Source organism: Acinonyx jubatus, chromosome E4, assembly GCF_027475565.1.
Source record: "Acinonyx jubatus isolate Ajub_Pintada_27869175 chromosome E4, VMU_Ajub_asm_v1.0, whole genome shotgun sequence".
NCBI classification, from domain to species: domain Eukaryota; kingdom Metazoa; phylum Chordata; class Mammalia; order Carnivora; family Felidae; genus Acinonyx; species Acinonyx jubatus.
In genome coordinates this window covers 3,520,654-3,543,393 of record NC_069395.1, presented here as the reverse complement: position 1 = coordinate 3,543,393, position 22,740 = coordinate 3,520,654, and the positions used below count along the sequence as shown (strand labels likewise).

Sequence of the window (22,740 nt, the reverse complement as noted above, 5' to 3'; positions counted from 1 at the left end):
AATATCTGAGTTGCTGCTGTGTACGTGAGATATTAGGTACAAGATACGCATCTCCAGAGGTCATAACTAGGACCGGAAGGAGGAAGATACACAAAGGTGGGACTTGATAACACTTAGGGATGTTGGACAGTGTCTGGCCCCTGTTTAGCAGTCAGGCAGAGCCAGGATACTGCAGGTGGGACTCGGGAATGACAGGGCAGTGGAAGCGACAGCCTTGGATCCTTTCCAACACTGGTGGCTCATGGCTGTAGTAATGCTTCTCCGTTACATGTATCCTATTTACCCACAATTTTTGTGAAGGGTCCTACTGAGATTTTCTTAAATCACTGAGAAGCTCTGATGGTCGAACCTCCTAACCCAAGTTACCTATCTTTCCTGGAATGGAATAAAATCAGTCCCAATTAAATATTCTGAAAAAGCAAAATACTTACGTGTACAAGTGTAAGAGTGTTTGAGGGGTGCTTGGGTGGCTCAGCCGGTTGAGTGTCCAACTCTTGATTCTGGCTCAGGTTCATGCACGATTGCATAGTTTGTGGGATGCAACTCCAAGCAGGTTCCATGCTGGGCACGGGGCCTGCTTGGGGTTCTCTCTCTCCCTCTCTTTTGGCCTCTCCCCCACTTGCACTCTGTCTCCCTCAAAATAAATAAATAAGACTTAAAAAAAAGTATTTGAGGCTTGTATCTGACTAACAATCAGCCCAGGTTTACGGCTGCTCTCCACAATGCCTACCAAAATAATACCCCAGGGAAGCTTGTACTGTGAGGTTACACCGTGCTGTGTAAATGGAAGATGACAGTGCCATCAGCTTCATAATTATAGCCGTGTCCTCAGAAACGGTGGTTGCACAGACATGAAGTGTTGTCATCACAATGCTTTAGGATCAGGGCGCCTGGGGGGCTCAGTCGGTTAAGTGTCTGACTTCGGCTCACGTCATGATCTCACAGTTTGTGAGTTCGAGCCCCACGTTGGGCTCTTTGCTGATGGCTCAGGGCCTGGGGACTGCTTCTGATTCTGTGTCTCCCTGTCTCTCTGCTCCTCCCTGACTTGTGCTCCGTCTCTCTCTGTGTCTCAAAAATAAATAAATGTAAAAAACTTTGTTTTAAAAAAAACAAAGCTTTAGGATAAAATTCTCTTCGGCCAATCACTTTCCAAATGGCTATCTCGACAGCCTTGTTTCTGAGGCTATACACCACGGGGTTCAACAGCGGAGTCACAACTGTGTAGGCCACTGTCACAAGCCTGTCTTTGCTGGATGAGAACTTGGCTGAGGGCCGCAGGTAGACAGAGGAGGCACGGCCATGGTGGACAATGACCACAGTGAGGTGGGAGGCACAGGTGGGGAAGGCTTTCCGCTTGCCATCAGTGGATGGGATCTTCAAGATGGTGTGGACAATGAAGCCATACGAGATGCAGAAAAAAGTCAGGGAGATCATGAGTGTTGGAACCCCACCAATGAAGATGATCAGCTCATGGATGTAGGTTTCAGTACATGCAAGTTGGATAACTGACAAGATGTCGCAGAAGCAGTGGTTGATCTTACTGGGGCCACAGAAAGGGAGTTCAAAGACTAAGAGGGAGCCTATCAGTGAGAACAAAAGCCAATCACAGCACAAGTGGCTTCCAGCTGTCCCCATATCTGCCAGCTCATGAGGATAGCGTACCGAAGTGGATGACAGATGGCAGCATAGTGGTCATAACCCATGACCCCCAGCTGCATGCAATTAGTGACAGCAAAACCAAAGAAGGAAAGCATCCGAGTGGCACAGTCGACAAATGAGGTTGTTCTGAGCGGGGACAACAGATTTATGAGCATCTTGGGCAGGATGACCAGAGTGTAGCATGTCTCAGAGATGGGAAGTATCCTCAGGAAGAAGCACATAGGTACGTGGAGGCCGCGAGCCAGGCATATGACAGTGACAATGGTGATGTTCCCACTGAGAACGATCAGATACAGGCACAGAAATACAGCAAAGAGGATGAGCTTTGGATTTCTCCGAGGTTGGAGAAGCCCAGCAGCAACCTCTGTGACAGAGGAGAAATTAGCTTGGTTGACTTGGTCCCCAAGATTGACCTACAGAGAACAGGAATGAAGAAGCAGATTGTTTATTCTGAAAGAGGCGGGCGGCTTGTCCCACTATGATAGAGTAACAACAAATAGAAGGAGGAAGGCGAAGGCAGGCAGGAAATGCCCAAACGATCATGTCAGTTTATAGAACTGTTTCAAAAAATGTAGAATTACACCTGTTTCCAGGGACATTTTGGCATCTCTTACAGTGCTTAAGTCTAGGTAATGTTTTCACACTGCCTAGTTCAAACGGAGGCGTCTGAAGAGTTCCTGTGTGACAATCCCAACTCTGTCATTTTTCGTCTGTGCCTGTCTTCCCATCTGTAACGTAAAGATGTTAATGGGATCTCCCAGGGCTCTTATGGAAGTGAAAGCACTTTGCGCAGCACACGCACATTGTAAACTGTTAGTAAATGTCAGCCTCTGCTACATATGTTGTTTAATCTTCAGGAAATGGTTGCTAGTTCTTCTTAAGTTCCCTTTGGGATGTGCTTTCAGTGTATCTCCACCTGTTTTGTGTGTTTTTTTACCCTGTTTTATTTTTAAAAAAACTATTGAGCCAACATTCAAACCCAACTCCTTTTTGTGCATATTTTTAGTGATGATAATAATGCGTGGACATTAGTTTATCTTTGGACCGAATCCCGCAACCTGTTCGACCCACTGGAGAGAGGGGTGTCGGAAGGAGGCTTCGTGCACCGAAATAGCTCTAAGACCATTTCAGGTTCTTACGGTCACGCAGGGCATTGGTCTTACCCCCTGCTTACCACTTTGCCAGGAAGAGCAAACTGATTTAGAGTTCTCCTATAAGCAATTTTAAGCTTCAAACAGAAATCCATCCAACCCATCAGACCTCTCCTCGATCTGAACCATTATATTTCTGCACGTTTTCCTTGGATTTCCAACAGAGCTCACCTCTGCGTTGGGCACACCTGTCCTCGAGGGGTTCAGCTCCCTGTAATTTCTCCTTGCTAAAGGATGGACAGATCCTTTCCCCTCCATTCAACTGAAAGCAAGTATGAATTTAATAAAGTAATAAAGAAACATCCAGACCAACCAAATAATTGAAAACAATAAAAGCACAGAATAGATTGCAAAACGACATTCTTTAGCTAATGTAGCTCAATTCCAGAGCCCGGCTGACTGCTGATCCCACACCTCTGGGGGATCGTGCCTTCACCCACGTCAGCTCTGAGTGCATTCGTGTTGGGTTCCCTTGCTTTCACGAGAGCACTGGAAGTGCGAGTGTCTGCTTTATTTTTCCATCTATGATTCTGGATCCTCAAAACCCTTTATGCATCACTTGATGGCTAACAAAAGATCACCACCAGGGTCTTCCCTGAGGAACGTAACTCATTTACCTCCTCAGTTCCCATCTCTGAGGCTTAGATGCTTTGTCCACACAACGTTTGGGTGGTGAGGTCTAAAGACAGCAGAAGGTCTGTAAGGAAAGACATCTCAGACACTTGCTTCTTTCACTCTTTGGTCACCCATTAGACTTTTCTGGTATACCACTGTCGCTAGAGAATAGTTTCATGAGACATTTGAGAATGGAAGCTGAATGAACTAAATGTTGAGTGATGCCCTATTTTATTTTCTCTCCCCAAAGCCCTATACTGTCCTCCATTTTTCCAAGCTACCACACATGTGCATCCCTTACTCTCCTCACATGCTCTTTGTAACCCTCACTAACGAGACAGACAGACTGAAGCTCATGGGATCATTAGGACTTTTCTAAAATTATCGCTGGTGCCTGGCACTTGTCTATTACTGGACCCAAACACTATCTTCACTTGATTCCCCACGTAAAGTAACCCAACGGGGGTTATTTCCCTTTGCTCCCTTAGCACACAGCAAGTAGAATCCAGTGACACCCAGAAATCTCATCAAAGGAGACTAAAAAAATTAATGTTGCTATAATCGTTTCTATCCCGAAATGGCTTTATTCTCTTCCTTTCTACTACAGACATCTCCATGAGCCAAACTGTGTACTCCTACTTCCTCTGCTGAGAATTCTGGGAAGTATCCCCTGAAGCATCATAGAAGAACTTTTCTTTTGTCTCTCATTAGCTGTGGTTCCGACATGCTGGTTTATATTTATACTTTCCCAAGCTCCTGGGAGCCATTATTACAATTTTATTTTTGGCACGGTCCCAATCCTTATAATGAGGAAAGAGGATGCAGGCAACCCCGTGGACTCAAATCTCACAGGGCCAGTTGGATAAAAAGAGAACATGAAACAAACCCTGACGTTGGCAATTAGTTGGCAATCAGTCCCAGGTTGCCTCGTAGCTCATTAGGAGCTGAAAACCGTGGCAGGTGAAGGACAGAGACGTGCATGTGAAAACCCATATGGTAGGAGGCGACGCAGGGCTGTCTCTTCCGGGGTCTTTCACGTGAGGGAGAAGCCCCTTCCTTGGACATCCCCAGGACAAATCAAGTCTTGTTCTGGCATTGCAAAAGAAGAAACAAAGCTCCCTCTGTCAGTCAAGGTTCCTCTGAACCTCTCAAATTACGTTTCTGCACCAAGGAGAGGGTGTGGGAGCACGGCGTGGTGTCTTAGCTGGCAGAATTGAGACCTCCACGAGCAGCAGTGAGGAGTAGATTTGAGGACCGAGGGAAGGGGTGGGGTGTTTACACGCAGGTCACATATGTGACACAACACTTTTCCTAGCTTCCTGGAGATGACAAGGTCTCCAATCAATGTCAGCCTCAAGGGTAGGGAATAGGACCAAAACCTGTGGGTAATACCTTCCAGGGCTTGGTGAGCCCAATGGTCTTCATTCTTCCCTGTAATTCTCTCTTTTTAAAAACATGTATTTATTTATTTTGAGAGAGAGAGAGAGAGAGAGGCAGAGAGAAAGGGAGACAGAGAATCCAAGCAGGGTCCACACCGTCAGCACAGAGCCCAACGTGGGGCTTGAACTCACCAACGGTGAGATCGCGACCTGAGCCGAATGACCAGAAATCAAGAGTCAACGCTTAACGGACTAAGCCCACCCAGGCACCCCATCTTCCCTGCGATTCTCTGATAGCCTGACCCAAGACAGACAAGTTCCTTGGGAATCATTATTCTTCCTCTTCAGTGACATAATATAAGAATTCCACCGTCTGTACCTTCCCTCATGAATCATGACTGAGTCACACAGGGATGTGTGAGAGCACTGAGTGCACTTGACAGGGAGTGTTGCTGCAGGTTCGGGAGTGGCCCTGGGCAGAGATGTTCCTATTGGCAGGTCCCAGCCTGCAGAGCAGCAGAAATTCCTAAGTGAGCTCATTCCTGACTCAGACTCCTCGTCTTTCCAGTTAGATCATTTTCAGAGGCCACCAGCTGAGATCTGACAACAGCTACTGCTGCTTCCGGTAGTTGTCAAATGTGCACATGAGCCCCTGGCAAGAGCTGCTGAACCCCGGGGTTCCTGGGACATCTGGTCCGCTCAGTGCATCTTCCTGAATAAACGTTTCTGCACAGGGACGCGGGCCTCGCTGCGGCACAACACCTGTTCAAAGACCTCCAAGGTTTCCAAGCAGGAAGAAATCTGAAAAACACCGCAGTTAGTCACATTTCTGGGGTCAGTTTTGGACACAGTTATGGATTTAGTCCCTCCCTCAGGCACTGGAAGATACTTTTTCAGGAAGTTAAAATTAGCCGTTATTTTTTATTAGAGCTTAAACTCAGGTTTCCAGCAAACGTAGAGAAAACATACTCCATCTCAAATATTTCAGTGTGGTCCATGCATGCAATCAAAGCAATAGCCCTGGACAGGCTAATCGCACATTCACAGAAAAGATTATAAACTAAATTCAAATGGAGACACTTCGTCTTGAGGAAAGTTTTGTTGACAAATGCTGTGTATCACCCCCACTGACTTCATCCCCAAGGCTCTAGATCCTCGCGACTACAATGGTGGCTTTTGTGGCCATGGAGACACTGTTATCAGGCACCAATCCCAAGTTTGAACAATGTGAACATAGGAAGCATAGGTTTCAGTTATATTTTCCAGCAACTGCTGTAGGAAATTACTTCTAATTTTTATATTTACATTCTTTAGGATTCAGTGAGACGAAAGCTCTCAAGAATCTGCATTTCTGTTGCTTCTCTCTCTGCACCTTGCCTTGTATTAAAGTAAAGGGAAAAGATACTAAGTGAAGAAAAAGAGGATAGTATATAACAAAGGTACAATTTAAAATCTTTTCAAAATATGGGATCTCAAAGAAGAAAAAGTAAAATGAGAATTTCTAATACATAAATTTGTAAACAGTTTTGAACTAAGAAAGACATCTGTGTTTTATATAATAAAAGCAGCTGTTAGAAGAAGCTGTTAAACTTTTTTTTAATTTTTACTTTTTTAATGTTTATTTATTTGAGAGAGAGAGAGAGCACGTGAACACGCATGAGCGGGGGAAGGGCAGAGAGAGAAGAGACACAGAATACAAAGCAGGCTCCAGGCTCTGAGCCATTAGCACAGAGCCTGATGTTGATGCAGGGCTTGAACTCATGAATAATGAGAGCATGACCTGAGCTGAAGTGGGACGCCTAACTGGCTGAGCCATTCAGGTTCCCCAAAGCTGTTAAACTTTAAAATTACTATGTAATATAAAAACTAACAAGATATGATGGTTACTTTTTTCTACGTAAATTTGACTGGGCCACGTGGTACCCAGATATTTAGTTGTATATTATTCTGGGTGGGTCTGTGAGTTTTTTCTGGATGAGAATAACATTTGAATCAGTAGACTGAGAAAAACAGATTGCACTCCCCTACGTGGGTGGGCCTCGTCTAGTCAGGTGAACGTCTGAATTGAACAAAAAGGCTGAGTAGAAGAGGTTTCTTTCTCTGAGCCTGGCTACCATAGAGCTAGGACGTTAGTCTCCAGCCTTAGCATCTGCACATGGACTGGAATTTACACCACTGGCTTTCCTGGTTCTCAGATGTTCAGACTTGTACTGGAATGATACCATTGGTTCTCTTGGTTTTCCAATCTGCTGACTGAAGATCTTGGGAATTCTCAGCCTCCATAATTGCTTCAGCCAAATCCTTATAATAAATACCTACGTATTCATCTATTTGATGCATCTAGATGATCCATCTATATAAGATATATGGATATTCTACTGATTCTGTTCCTCTGGAGAATCCAGACCAATACACAAAACAGGCTATGCACATAAATCATAGAAATAAAAATAGAAAGAAAAAAGAAAAAAAATCTTTCAAATTACACTATAAAAAGAAGACTGTGTTATGTTAGTACCTTTGGCTTTCAAGAGAAAGAAGTAGAACATGATTTAGCATAAGGAAAGGGAATCTGTTAGCTTAAACAATGGGGAAGTTCATGACAAACCTGATCAGATATGGCTCAATTCGGGAACTTGCATTATGGGTTATTCTGAGTCTTGACTCAGAGGCCAACCTCAGAGAAATATCTTTATACATAATTTACTTCTCTTTAGCGCATCCCACAATTTATGATTATTGTCTATTAAATAGACAATATAATGTCTGTGATTATATCTCTCTTTTCCAACCCTGTGGGGATCTTTCCCTCTGTTCTACTAAATGTTTAGACTCCATATCTAAGATATTGCCTGATACACAATAGACATTCAATAAATATTTGTTGAGTGAATGCATTTTGATTGAAAAAATCTTTTTCCCATTCTCTTTCACTTGACCTAGCTTTACTCCTTGTGCTAGATTTCTTTAAAAAAATTTAATGTTTACTTATTTTGAGAGAGAGAGAGAGAGAGCTAGGGAGGGGCAGAGAGAGCTGGGGAAGGGCATAGAGAGAGGGAGATAAAGAATCCCAAGCACCACAGAGCCTGATATTGGGCTCAAACTCACGAACCGTGAGATCTTGACCCAAGTCAAATCAAGAGTCAGATGCTTAACTGACTGAGCCACACAGGTGCCCCTTTGTGCTAGATTTCTTACTCCATGAGCTGGCTTTATCCAAATAACAGGATAAAAATGGAGATAAAAGTCTTGAACCTCCATTTTTAGTGATGTAATTCAAAAGACTGAGAAATTCAGTCTACACAGCTATATATGGAATTTAATCAATGTTCTTCCTCTATAGAAGAGAAGGTGGGACACTGTGTGATAGATTTCATGGACCTTTTTAACCAGCCCTATGCTGAGGAATGGAGGGGGTAGGGTTTGTCTCAACAGGAACTCTTGAAATGGTTCCTAGATAAATTGTTTTGTTGTACTGAAAAAAGTGAAAAATAAAATCCAATTTAAATTGGATTCACTACATAAAAACGAAGAACCATCCATCAGACCCATATCTGAACATACATCAGCACATCAGGAGATTAGCTCAAGCAAACTGTGAGTCACAGACCATGATGTCATCAGACCGTGAAGTCATCAGAACTCAGTCTGTTTTCCCAGCTCTCCTTTTTTCTCTATTTCAACTTCACCCTCCCTGGGGTTTTCCTCATTATACTGAAAACGGGAGGCAAAACTGAGGCCATCTTTCTTTTATATTGCTTGTACAGAGAAGCAAAATAGTAAGAATCTGAGTATATTGTAGGAATTAGATTCAGTTTCTGCTCCCAAGTGTTGTACTCAGAGAAAGCAGTTAAATAGTGACAGCAGCAACATTTCCTTGGCTACAGATTTCAGCTATTGTCCTGTGTCCTTGAATCAATGATGCCAGTGACAGACTCCTGACCTTTTCAAACATTCCGATCATTTATAGTTTTTTAATTAAATTTTCTTCTAACAATACTCACATAATTTCCTATTTCCTGCGTTACTTTCCAACTGAATCACTGATTAAGTAGTAATTAGGGAATAAGTTTATTACATAAAAACATTTCATTTCTATTATGAGGTTAAAACTTTCTTAAAAGTAAAGGCAAGCAGCAATTCTGCTTCTGGTCTCACTAAGTCCCTACAAGACCAACCCTCCTGAAGACAATTACTACAAAATTGGGAAAAAACACAAAGGGCAACTAGCTGAAGGCACTAAATATATGATAACAGCAGGCAGATCCAGAGTGTAGTCAACACTTGGAAGTAGGTAAGTACACAGCGTAAGTTTTCAGTTTTAATGAAGGCCACAGTCAGCACTGTTTGTGAAAAGATTAAGATTCAAAAAAGAAACCAACAGGTTTCCCAGCATAAAGAACCAGGGGATAGCATTTGGGGTAACCAGAATGCTGGGAGGTGAAGATAAAATCCTGGAAATGGGAGAACCAGAGAGAGAGCTTCCTTCCACATATATGTTCTGCCCAAATGTCTAGCTGATCCCTGAAGTCCAAATGTGTGGGAAAGACTCAAAGCAGCCCAGAGTCTGAAAGATTTGAACAGAGATTTGAACCACCACCCCAGAGAACAAGTGTTGAGTTTTAGTCCAACCAAGTTACTTGCCTCCTAAAACTAAAAACATCAGCAATTGTCAAGCTATTTTAGCCGAGTCTCTACAACATAATATTCATCAGGTCACACTTCATAAAAAATTTAATATTTATTTGTTTTTGAAAGGGAGAGAGACAGAGCATGAGTGGGGAAGAGGCAGAAAGAGAGACACAGAAACTGAAGCAGGCTCCAGGCTCTGAGCTGTCAGCACAGAACCTGATGCGGGGCTTGAACGCAAGAACGGTGAGATCATGACCTGAGCTGAAATCAAGAGTCAGACACTTAACCGACTGAACCATGCAAGCATCCAATCACAGAGTTATTTCTATCACTCAGTAGTAATGTTCACTGCTTCCTTCCTCTGTTACCTCCATTCTGATGTTAATTTCATCCTTTGAAGTTTTTTTTTTCTTTTTTTCAGATAATGTATTTTCAGTTCTACCTTTTTTTTGGGGGGGGGGTCTTTTTTTTGTAGTTTCTGTTTCTCCTCTGAGACTCGTTGGATGCTCAACATCACAAGAACATTTTATGTACGTTACTGGACATAGTTATCATAGCTGATTTAAAATCCTGGCCTACTAATTTCAACATTGAGTTACATCTCAGTAGGTCTATACTGATTGTCTTCTTTCTCAAGAATGGCCATATTTTTCTGGTCTTCTATATGGAAAGTAATTTTGGATTTAAAGTGTGACTTGATGGGGGCGCCTGGGTGGCTCAGTTGGTTAAGCGTCCAACTTTGGCTCAGGTCATGATCTCACAGTTCTTAAGTTCAAGCCCCAGGTTAGGCTCCTCACTGACATCACAGAACCTGCTTGGCATTCTCTGTCTCCTTCTCTCTCTCTGCTCCTCTGCTCATACTCTCTCTCAAAATAAATGAAAAAAAAAAATGACTCAGTGTGAACAAGACAAGAAAACAATGAAAACAGCCACACAGAACCCCAAGCATATGGGGAACCACACAGATCACTCTGACTCATGTGTAATTGGCACTCTAGAAAAGAATGAGCTAGAGAATAAGGCAGAAAAACTATTTGAAAAAAATAAAGGCCAGAAATTCCACAAATATTTTTCAAGACACGAATTTACAGATTCAAGAATCCCAACAAATCTCAAGCAGGATAAATATGAAGAAATCCATACCTTCGTGCATCAGAGCCAAACTGTGGCAGCAGAGAGGGGGAAGCATATCTTGAAAGTCGATCCTTCCTCCCACCCAAAAAAAATTAGGGCCAGAAAACAGTGGAACAGAAATGTAAAAATGGTAAGAGAAAAAAAATTAATAAAACTACTAGTTTGGAATTACATTTCCATTGAAAATACTCTTTAGGACTGAAGGTAAAATAAAGACATGTTTACATAATGGGAAACTAAGAGAATTTGTCCCAATAAGCTTGGATTGGGCTAGCTTAAATACAGAAGGAAGGTTTTCAAGCTAAAGGGAAATTGTACAAGACAGAAACTCGAGTAGCGGGGTGTTAGAAAGTACATATGTGAATTTTCCCTCAGTAAATAAACCTGGCACCTAGCTTGAGGGACAAGGCTTGAAATCTAGAATATGCTAAATAATTAGTGACAGATTGGCCTTCTTGGAAGTATGTGTTTCCCGACCTTGGAACTGGGTGTTCATCTTCCAAAGGACTGCAAATAACAAGGGAACAAATGTTCTTCTCCCTCTGTTAGGTTGGGAGGGTAAGAACTGTTCCACTCCAAAAAAGCTCCCAGATTCCTAACTTCAGGGTTATTCCTATGCAGTACAGACCTTAATGTGTGTTCATCAACATCTGGCTCTCATCACACAACCCAGAAGGATTAGGTCAATAGGAAACTCGCCAGTTAGCGCTGTAAGTAATCATCTATTCATCCTCCAAAACTTCCTAAAGGATAATATGAACAAATATAGATATTAAAGATCTATCATCAAAAAGAAATCAATATTACAATTATAAATATTTGAGTAAACACAAAAGATGATTTTTTTCTTCTTAATGTCTTTAGAATACTTATGAATAAAGCAAAAATTACCACATTTTCCTATGAGTTTTTAATGCACACAGAAGTAATAGACTAGCATAAGGGATGGGATGGGGATAAATGGATCCAAGTAATTCCAAAGCTTCTCCATTTCAAATGTAGCCACACCACTAACTCCAGTGGGCTGTGAAAATTACACATGGAATTGTGTTTCAGCTCTAAAACTTCCTCTAATTGCTCTCATTGTGATACTGGAACACTTCTCCCTTGTCAGCCAACATGACACTAAGTTTTGTCAGTAGAAGACGCTGAGGGGACAGCAGCACTAGATGGGGACCCTGTCCCTGGTTCTGCTGTGCTCTCTTTAGCTTGGAGGCCTACAGTGCAAGGGACACCCAGTGGTATTCCCTCCCACCATTTCAGCTGCACTGTCCCCACTGGCAATTCTCTGAGAAATTTCCATAGCGAGGCACTTCACATGAGTGGCTTCTGCAGTGCCGCCAACAGTGGCTCCCCAGCAGGTTCAGAGGTGTAGCCCTTCCCATGGATGGCTTCCCTGAGAAACCTGGTGGGCAGGATCCAGAGGGAATTGCAATGATTCCAAAGCTACCTCTAAAAAGACAGTTTGGTATTAACAAATCTAGGCCAACAGATCCAAACAGAGTGTCCAGAAATGGATCCACATTTGTGTAGGCAATTAATATTCTGCAAGACTGCCAGGAATTCAGTTCAATAATCTTTCCAAATGATGCATTTGGGTAGAGAAAGAATCTTGCCGTCTTCTCTTACCATATAAACATTTAGCTGGAAATGAATCATACCCTGCCTGGAAGAGCTGATCTTATAAAACTTACCAAAAAATCGCATGGGAAAAAATCTTAGTGAAATTGGGTTTTGCAAACATTTCTTAAATAAGACTCAAAACATATGAGCTATAAAATTCAAAATCAATAAATTAGACTTTACCAAAACAAAACTCTGTTCTTCAAAAGACCCTGGTAAAAAAAAATGAAAAGTAGGGGTGCCTGGGTGGCTCAGTAGGTTGAGTGACCGACTTCAGCTCAGGTCATGATCTCAGGGTTGGTGAGTTCAAGCCCCACGTCGGGCTCTGTGCCGACAGCTCGGAGCCTGGAGCCCGTTTCAGATTCTGTGTCTCCCTCTCTCTCTGCCCCTCCCCCACTCATGCTCTGTCTCTCTCTGTCTCAGAAATAAATAAACACTAAAAAAATTTTTTAATTAGAAAAAATGAAAAGTAAACCACAACATGACTGAAATATTTTGACAATACATATGTGACCAAACAAAAAACGTGGAAAATAGAAAGAACTCACACAATTCAATTAGGAGACAAGGAATCCAATCCAAAAATTGGAAAGGCAGACGCATTCCAGTTCGGAAATGAGTACAAGATGTTAGAAAAAGGCTCAACTAAAGAAAACACAGAAATAGCCGATGGACACACAAAAAGATATTCGGCATCTTTAGTCGTGAAGGAAATTCAAATTCAGCCACAGCCAGTTCCATTACGGATCTACCCGATGGATGAAATTAAGACCGATCCATTGTGTTGAGTGGGACAGGCAGCTGGTACCTCTCACCCATTGCTGTGGAGAAAGTCGGACGGCAAACTTCTTTGCCTACTTGTTGGGCAATCTTTTAGAAAGCTAACTTATATGTGCTACATGACTCGGCAATTCCACGCCTAGATATTTGTTCCACAGAATAAAAACGTCCCATATGTTACGGAAATGTGTGAAAATTGAGAAGGGCACCATGATCGGGTGCCTGCACAGACACTCTGCAGTGTATTTACACAAAGGAACAGAAACAATGAACTCCTAGGTCACACACAGTGTGGCTACATTTCAAAAAATGTGCTTCATGGAAGAGACCAAAAAAGCAAAAAAGTACGCACTATGTGATTCCATTCATATGAAATTCTAGTATCAGCGAATGCGGTGGTGTCTAGGAGACTGATCAGGAGGGGGCACGAGGGACAATGTTGGGGTGACGGAATGCTTCCTACGGATCATGGCGGTGGTTACACGGTATATATATTTGTCAAAACACCTAAAACCATACACTTAAAGTGGGTGTCTTTTATTATACATAAATTATGTCTCAATATCTTTGGTTAAGAGATGGAACATAAATGAACCCAACACCATGTATAAAAGCTCATGGTAGAAACTTGCTACCAGCAAATGCAAGAGGAGTTTTCCCCAACCTTGGTTTAGGAAAATGTTTTTTAGACAAGACCCAAGAAGCACTAAAAATGAAAGAATAAGTTTATGAGTAAATTTAAGCAAAATGAAAAAGCTCACTTGCATTCAAAACATTACTGAGAAAATAGAAATGCTGGCTACAGACTTGTTTAGAATATTCACAATACACGTATCTTACAAAAAAAAAAACTTTAACCCAGTGTCTGTCAATAACTCCTGGAACTCAATAATTAAAAAGCCAGTCTTATCAACATAGAAGACTAGAAAAATGTACTAAAAAGATATATAAATAGCCAATCAGGAAATGAAAAAAAAAAAGCATTCAGCATAATTAGATATCAAGGTGATACAAAATAAAACTAAATGAGATGGTACTTGCCCCACTAAAACTACCTATGTTTAAAAAAACAAAACAAGAGCAAAACAAAACCCCTGTCAATACCAAAAGCTGGAAAGAATGTGAAGCAACTGGTAGGAGTATCACGTGCCACACCCACTTTGAAAAACACTGGGCAACATCTTATAAAATTAAATATGTATCTACCCAGACATAAGAGAGAGGAACAAAAGCAAATATCCACCAAAGACTTTTACAAAATATGTTCATGGCAGGTTTATTCATAATAGCAAGAAGAGGCAACAACCTAAATGTCTACCAACAGATAAATGGATAAGCCTATTTTGGCATATTCTTACCAGAGAATTCTAAACAGCAATGAATGCCATGAGATTTTTTTTCAGCAATGAAAAAGGAGATCCTGCCATTTACAACAATGTGGATGGACCTTGAGGACATTACACTAAATAAAGTCAGACAAAGATAAGTACCATATGGCCTCACTTGTATGTGGAATCCCAAAAAGCTGAGGTAACAGAGTCAGAGAGTAGGAGGGTGGGAGCCAGGGGCAGGAGGGTGGGGAGGAGGGAGTTGTTGGTCAAAGGACGCACCCCTGCAGTTATGGGTAAGTTCCAGGGTCCAAGGTACAGCTTGATGACCTTAATTAACACCGCTGTATTATATACTTGAAAGTCACTGAGAGAGTTGATCTTAAATGTTTTCACCACAAAAATAAAAGTAATTTGTGAGGTGATGGAGGTGTTAGCTAATCTGACGGTGGTAAGCATTTCTCAATATACACGTATATATCGTTGCATTATATACCTTTACCTTACACAATGCTGCATGTCAACACAGCTCAGTAAAGCTGGAAAAAACAAAATCACTACTCTGCGGTCTCAGGGCAGGAAGCAAGCTGGAAAATGGTATGGAATAACGTTGAGGGTGACAGATCTGTCCTATTTCTTGGTTGCTCTGGTGGTTAAGTGGGTGGATGTATTTGCAAAAATTCATAAATAACTTACACTTAAAATATTTGCATTTTATTTATGTAAATTATTCCTCAATTTAAAAGTAAGTTAAGGGAAAAGTGAATGCAAAAGGACGTTAAAACTCCCATGACCGCATTTTAAAAAACTCAACCCACAAAATATACTCAAGAAACTCAAAATACAGCATCAAAATTTTTGAAACAGCAGAGGAAAAGAATGATTGTGGGGTTTTTTTGTTGTTGTTTTTTGTTTGTTTCTGGTAGTCCTAGTATCGTGAGAACAAGAACAAAAAACAGCCACCAATGGTAAGAACCTAAAAACCAACTGGCCAACGTGAAAACATGATACCAAACAAGGAAAGCTTATTGCTGTGTTAACAGTTGGATCCTTTGCGATGGCAGCACAGAAGGAGCTCTTGTTACAAAACTAGGAGGATAATGGCGGCCCAGTCTCCCCTTTGGGAGGGCAGGTAAACCAGTCTCACACCAATGAACTCAGACAAAGATCACACGGAAAAACCCAGCAGAACAACATCCCTGGAGGAATTAGCGGAGTGCCTGTGTAGTGACAACCCGGATGCAGATTCTCCTCCACAGAAAGGCTTGTAGGGATGACCCGGATGCAGATTCTCCTCCACAAAGGCTTTGTACTCCGGGTGAGGGCCGTGCTGTGGGTGGGCGAACTTCAGCTGTGTGCCTCTCCGGGCATTTCATCAGCAGCTTAGACACCTCACCCTAAGTAACAACGTCTCCTGCAGCAACGCACAGCCAAACCCTGACTGATGTGGGTTCATAAAGTCCTGGCCATCTTGGCCCAACGCAGGGCCCCCCACCCCTTGCATGGCCATTGTACCACAGAGTTCACACACACACACACACACACACACTCCCAGGGATGGCTGACGCTGTCACTGGGAGTCCCTCCAGCCTGACCTCTTCCTCAGCCCAAGAGTCCCATCCCACAGGTGTTAATTCCATGCGTTTACTAATAAGCATCGTACATGGCCGCACCCTTTCCCAGCGTGCTTCCTGGGGAACTCGCCTTGCAAGAGCCTGGACGTCCACAGAACAGATGGAGACTTACACCCAATATTTCAGAATACGCTGGAAAGAATTAAAGAAGTAATAGAATGTGCAAAATAATAGTCAAGATCGGCATTTAAAAGAATTCTATTACGGGTGACTGGAGGAAGAGAAGTCTCGGAAAGCGAAAGGACAGATTAAGAAGCAGCTAGAAATGAATGAAAAACCACTTCATAAATGAGGTCTAACCTTGAAAGGGCATACGCGTGAACGAACGTGACGGATGGGGCCATAACCGGAAAAGCAGATGTGAAAGAGGGAAAACTAGAGAAAGGATGAAAAGAAGTGTAGAGACCGCATCCTCTAAATTCTATCCTTATAAAGTGTGAAGCCAGGCAAACCCTGAGGCTGGGAGGAGAAGCCACAGGAGGTGTTTCTCACGGAGAAGGCAGAGCAACCAGATGTTTGCGATGGTCTATTTTTGACCTGTGTAGGTTCACTCTGAAAATGCGTTGATATGCCAATCGCGATTTGTACGTTTTTTTCTGTGAGTTTTGTTTCTGTAAAAAGTGAACATGATACACCGTCCTTTCATGAATGCAATATGTTTTATATAGAGGTGTCAGTGTTAATATTTTTTGGTCCTGTGCACTTTTAGATTTCCTCTGAAAATGTTTTGCTCTTCTGTTTTGACCTCTGTGTTTCACGTTCAAGCCTTCTTCAAATGTCTGGCAAGCCTTGGATGTTGAAATCTACTCTGGGCTGTGGCACCAAAAAGCTTCTAGAAGCTCTCCGTGCGTGGGCGAAACTAAGACTGGGGGGGTGCCCAGCAGGAGAGCCAGGCAAAGCAGAGTCACTCATTTATTTTGAGCTAAGTGATAACATCCAGTCACCTTGGGCGGAAAGAAATCGTCCCATTTCTTAAAGGACTTGTTTAGGATAGCTGTCACCTTCTGGGAGTTGAGGGGGGAGAGGCCGGCGACACCCTGTGCTGTGATCACACTCAGGCTCATGCTCACCGCGGCTTCAAGTGGAGCTCCTCGAGTGAAGCCTGGTGTCTCTGCTCCGGAAGGGAAACCTTCCCGTCTGACCCTGGCAGGGAACAGAAAGGACTAGAGGCCAACACTCTCAGGTGAAGCGTCTGCAGTCTAGTCCCTGAGCTCTTTGTTACCAACTCGTGGTGAGACTGGTATGAAATGCGACAGGTTGGGCAACCGTTCCAGAGTGTGATATCACTGAGACATCCCATCAGTGGACACACCTTTTGGGAGACAGAACGGGACACTCAGATGTTTTCCCTTTCATTTTTCAAGTACTTTGTTTTCATTGTGTTCACTGAAGTATCAGCTGGTAATGATATGGACCAAGGAAAGAAACTGGTCCTTCCTGCAGATCCTCTGAGCCGCATCGGCTGAGAAGCCGCTCTCCTTCCTGGGACATGAGCCAATCTTGCTCTTTCCCGCAGCAGCAGGGAGGCCTGATTGCGAGGAGAGAGTCTGCACACAGGTCTGTGCTGTCACTGGTTGCTCTCCGACGGTTTCCCACCTTCTGCAGGTTTCCCACCACCTTTCTGCTTAGAACCGCTTTTTCTTTGGCCTCTATCACTTTTTTACCCCTCGTGTATATTATTCTCTCCTGTTTGCTTCTTGACGAGTGCTTTCGTGTTTACCATTTTAGTGGGTTCTGGAATAGAATATATACGTTGGATTCCAAAAGGTTTACTTAGCATTCGAAACACACAGATTCCAGGGGTGTCTGGGTGGCTCGGTAGGTGGAGCATCTGACTCTTGATTTCAGTTGAGGTCGTGATCCCAGGGTCGTGAGATCAAGCCCCATGTCAGGCTCTGTGTTGGGTGTGAAGCCCACTTAAGATTCTCCCTCCCTGTCCCCTGCTTGTACTCTGTCTCTCACAAAAGTTTTGTGAATTTAAAATGAAAATAAAAAACAGATTCTGTAACAAAATCCCCAAGTCAGTATCGCTAGAAATAGAATAGGGAAGTATTTGAAATCAGCCCAATGAAACCATGACAAATCATATACACACACAGCAAATAATGATTTTGCATACTAAAAGGGTTTAATTACAAAATTAAGATAACACCCATACTATGCGTCTTATTTCAACCTAAATAAAAATACTTCATAGGGAATAATTCAGAAAAAAATAATAATAAAACACAATGAATTGTAAACATAGAACTTAACACCAGTCACATGGTCTCACATAACACACACAAAAGCTAAAAATAAATAACAGAAGTTATTTGAATATTAGCCAGGACATATCTATAATAAATTAGCAAATATTCCACTTGTAAATAATATTTGGTCAATCAATGACAGTTGCAAATGTGTTAGGAAGAAAAGAAAAAAGAATGGAATGAAATAACAGAGATGGACCATCCCATACTTAGGGATATGTTGTGCTTTAAAGGCCTTGGTTATTTAACTAGTAAGAAAGAAAATAATACAAGACTTAATCCAAACCTGAAAAATGGGAAACAAAACCAGGGAGAGAGAGAGTAATTTTGAAATAGAATTATTGATTATACACTCTAATTCGAAAGTCTAAGTAAACTTAACAAGAGAGAACACAGTTACGTTCCACCTGAAAATGCAGTCACACGTGAACTATGAACGTCACTTTCATTCGGTATGCTTTAAAGAGAATACTGATAAGCTGCTGTGTGTCCAGAAACCTGCACCCAAGGAGGCACGGTGTCTGAAATTCAGGTGGGCAGTGGGAAATGTCCCGATTGTAACTATCTCCAACATCTGGGAGCCAAGATTGGACTCAGGGTATGACACGAGACAGAGAACGTGAAAATCATAGAAAGGTGAGTATCCACTACAACGATGGGGAAACAACAGGTACCCAGTCAGTGCAGGCTTGGTTCTCCAGGAGGTACTGAGGAAGGACCTCTGAACAGGTGAGACGTAGGACACGATGGCTACCCAAGTCATTCTCTTGAAGTACATAGTCTGATGACAACTTTGACACTGGGTAGCTTCCTCTCCTTAATGGATTCAGCGTGCAAGGCCACGTAGACCCCTCTCCTCCAACTTCTTCATGGAACTGGATGGTTGAATGTTTTTTCCACGCATTTACATAGCACTTCTATGCTAAATACGAAATGGTTCAAAGGGGTGGTCAAAAAACCTGTGAAGTAGAAGAGGAAAATTATCTTTATTTTCCATATTTTAAAATTTAGATTCAGAAAACAATCATAACTTTCTTTTTTTAAAGTTTTTTAAAATGTTTTTATTTATTTTTGAGACAGAGAGCATGAGCAGGGGAGGGGCAGAGAGAGGGGGAGACACAGAATTGGAAGTGGGCTCCAGGCTCTGAGCTGTCAGCACAGAGCCCGACATGGGGCTCGAACTCACAGAGTGTGAGATCATGACCTGAGCCAGAGTTGGAAGCTCAACCGACTGAGCCGCCCGGGTGCCCCAATAATCACAACCTTCTTAGAGTCGCGACTTAACCAGTGTCAGGCTGAAACCTTATAATTCCTAGTACAGTAAATGATTTCCCCATCATGTCACACCCCCACATCTAAGCCACCTTCAAACCCAAGCACCTTGTTTTAAGCTAGACATAACCTTAAACAAGGAGTATAATCAGAGCTTTGGGGCAAACAAGCCAAAGAGAGAAGAAGTAAAAGTTTCCAGGAGTCTTTGAGAACTGTAAATTGGAAGAAAGAACAGGAGGAGGAGACTTAACCTCTAGCGACACACACTGTGCTGTCTCCAGTAATCTTTCCAACCACCTTGAGAGGCATAGATTACCATGCCTGCTTTACATAAGAGAACAGATAGGCCCTGCAATGTCAAACAACTCGACCAAAACCACACACTTATATAGGCGAATATTACTAGAAACTTTATGACTCAGTGGCACATTTGGCCCAAATGTGGGCATACCGTATAAAACATTCCAATTATAAATTCTTAAGAGAAAACCCCGTCTTTGCGATCATTTCCCGAATGGCCAGCTGCACACCTCTGTTCCTAAGGCTGTACACCGTAGGGTTCAACAGTGGGGTGACGATGGTGTAGGTCGCTGTCACTAGTCTGTCTTTGCCTGATGAGTATTTGGCTGAGGGCCGCAGGTAGACAGAGGAGGCACAGCCATGGTGGACGATGACCACAGTGAGGTGGGAGGCACAGGTGGGGAGGGCTTTCCCCTTGCCGTCAGCCGACGGGATCTTCAGGATTGTGTGGACAACGAAGCCATAAGAGGTGCGGAAGAAGAGCAAGGGTACAACTAGCACCAAGGCACCACAGATGAAGAAGACCAGCTCATTGATGTACGTTTCAGCACAGGCAAGTCGGATGACTGGTGAGATGTCGCAAAAGTAGTAGTTGACCTTGTTGGAGCCACAGAGAGGGAGGCTGAAGACCAAAGTTGTTCCCACCAGAGATACTAGGAAGCCACTAACAATACAGATTCCTGCCCGCTGGGCACATACCCTCCAGTTCACGAGAACCAGGTAGCGCAAAGGCTGGCAGATGGCGGCATAGCGGTCATAACCCGTAACTCCCAGAAGCAGGCAGTTGGTGACGGCAAAGCCAAGGAAGAAGAACATCTGGGTGGCACAGCCCACGAAGGAGAGTGTCCTGAGGACAGAGACCAGGTTGATAAGCATCCTGGGCAGGGTAACAATGGTGTAGAAGACCTCCGAGGTTGAAAGGACACAGAGGAAAAAAGGACATGGGGGTGTGGAGGCTGCGGTCCAGCCGGATGACGGACAAGAGGGTGCGGTTCCCACTCGGGATGATCAAATTAGAGGCCGAGAAAGAGGACAAACAGGACAGGCTGAAATTCGCCGAGGCTGGAGAAACCCAGCAGCAGGAATTCAGTGACCCGGGAGGAATTGGCCATGGAGAGCAGACGCCACAGCCAGTGTAATCAGGTCCAGAGACCCTTGGGACGGAGGAACCAGGGAGACTTACCCTTCATACTGTAGCCAGCACCAGTCTGGGGCGAATGGGAAACAACTGGCAAGAAAGAGCAAAAAAGGATTATAAGTCAACCAAAAGTTGTCCTAAATAGATTTGCACCCACAGTGCTGTTTTTCTGCCAGTGATTTTGGCAGTGAATCTGGGGACAAGTGTCCACATGAAGACACAGATATTTGCTCCAATAAAGCCTATCCTACAGCCCCCCGCCCCCCGACTCTGCTCTTGCAGACTTATGTAGTTTCCACTTGATTTTTTGGTAATCTAATATTCCAAAGAAACTTTCTGCTAGTTATGATTTCAAGTGGTCGTCATTTCATCCATATTACTAATCCATGGATTCCACCAGCAGTGGTACCAATGTCTGAGGGTCCACCTCTCACCTGCCTCTAACACATTCCTCAGCTGAGGAAGCACTCTTGCCTGTCTTTGTGTGGTTGGCCTCTGAAGAATACAGTTCCTTTTCATGAGTAGCCTCTTACTCCCTTTCCATGCAGTTATTCATTAAAAGTTAATTTGATTGGGGGACACCTAGGTGGCTCAGTTGGTTAAGCAGCCTACTTTGTCTCAGGTCGTGGTCTCACAGTTCGCGGGTTCGAGCCCCGCGTCAGGCTCTATGCGGACGGCTTGGAGTCTGGAGCCTGATTCTGATTCTGTGACTCTGTCTCTCTCTCCTTCAAAAATAAACATTAAAAAAAATTGTTAATTTGGTGTAGAACCACTGTTGCCGTCTCAGAAATAGCTTTATGATTCTTCCACACACTCTTGTAGGACAGCAGGGGCTGATTTCCCTAGCAGAAAATATGCAGCTGGAAGAATTTAGTTTTGCTTCAACATTCACTGGCGGCACATTTGGTTGCACATCTTACCCTGCTACACCTAACTTGGAGACTCAACAGACCAACGTTCCCCGGATGTCCCTGAATTCCTAGTAGGGAGGCTTAGATACTTCCCCTGATGCTTCTGATAACTTATTGTCACTGATGCTAGATTACATACATTTTCATTAAAATATTCTTGCCCTTTCCCCTCTCTCTCCCAGATCTGGTCCTTCACCTGGATCCTGTATCTCAATAATGAGTTTCAAAATCCTGCTAATCACATCCGCTGTGGATTTGTGAGACATGTTGAAACACGTAACTTTTCTCCTCGGCCACATCCAATCTATTTTTGTTCTGCAATACTTCTAGGATCCATTTCTTCCTTTCTTTAGGAACTTACCACCTGTCTGGACTGCTCCAAGAACATGATAAACCGACCCTCTGGATTTTATCTTGTTCCGCTCTAAGCCATCCTCCACTATGGCCCCAGAGTTGTCTTCATACAGGACAAATCCTAACCTCTTACCAAAATTAGATGACCCCCAATTATCTATGAAGTTAAGACAATCATGTTCTGTCTCTCATACTTTTCCCAAATGTAACTTTCCACTCGTAACTGCCACCGTATTCCCCCACATGCACTTCAACATTGAGGAACTTTGAACAATCAGATCATTTTTCAATCTACCTTCTAAATCTGGAAATCGTCCATGCTTTCTGTTTGTGGGGATTGTTTTCTTCTTCTTTTAATTGTATGAAATTCTCAGTTAAAGTAACATGCACACATTGACTTCTCCCTACAACTTCCTAGTCATGCTTTATTATCACTTTGTCTTTGTCTCTTCAGCTATCCCTAGAACCTGATTGTCACCACCGTTATGAGGTCATCTTTGATTTCACAAACTGCAACTTACCAGAGACCAGAACTTGCCTCTCTATGCATACAGCAATGTTTAGTTTACAGCAGGGGC

The 22,740-nt window shown here is 43.0% G+C and overlaps 2 protein-coding genes across 2 annotated transcripts; both read right to left on the bottom strand.

Annotated features, from left to right (window-relative positions):
• Window positions 1-151: 151 nt before the first annotated feature.
• Window positions 152-18,950, bottom strand: LOC106987129 (olfactory receptor 10R2-like). Its single transcript, XM_027048525.2, is given in 7 exon segments — window positions 152-275; window positions 1,112-1,595; window positions 1,598-1,982; window positions 1,985-2,072; window positions 3,428-3,489; window positions 16,880-17,078; window positions 18,862-18,950. Coding segments are annotated over 7 exon segments (1,431 nt in total).
• A 977-nt stretch (window positions 18,951-19,927) lies between these two features.
• Window positions 19,928-20,871, bottom strand: LOC106987131 (olfactory receptor 10R2). The gene is given in 3 exon segments (XM_015085373.3): window positions 19,928-20,695; window positions 20,697-20,774; window positions 20,776-20,871. Coding segments are annotated over 3 exon segments (942 nt in total).
• Between the last annotated feature and the right edge of the window lie 1,869 nt (window positions 20,872-22,740).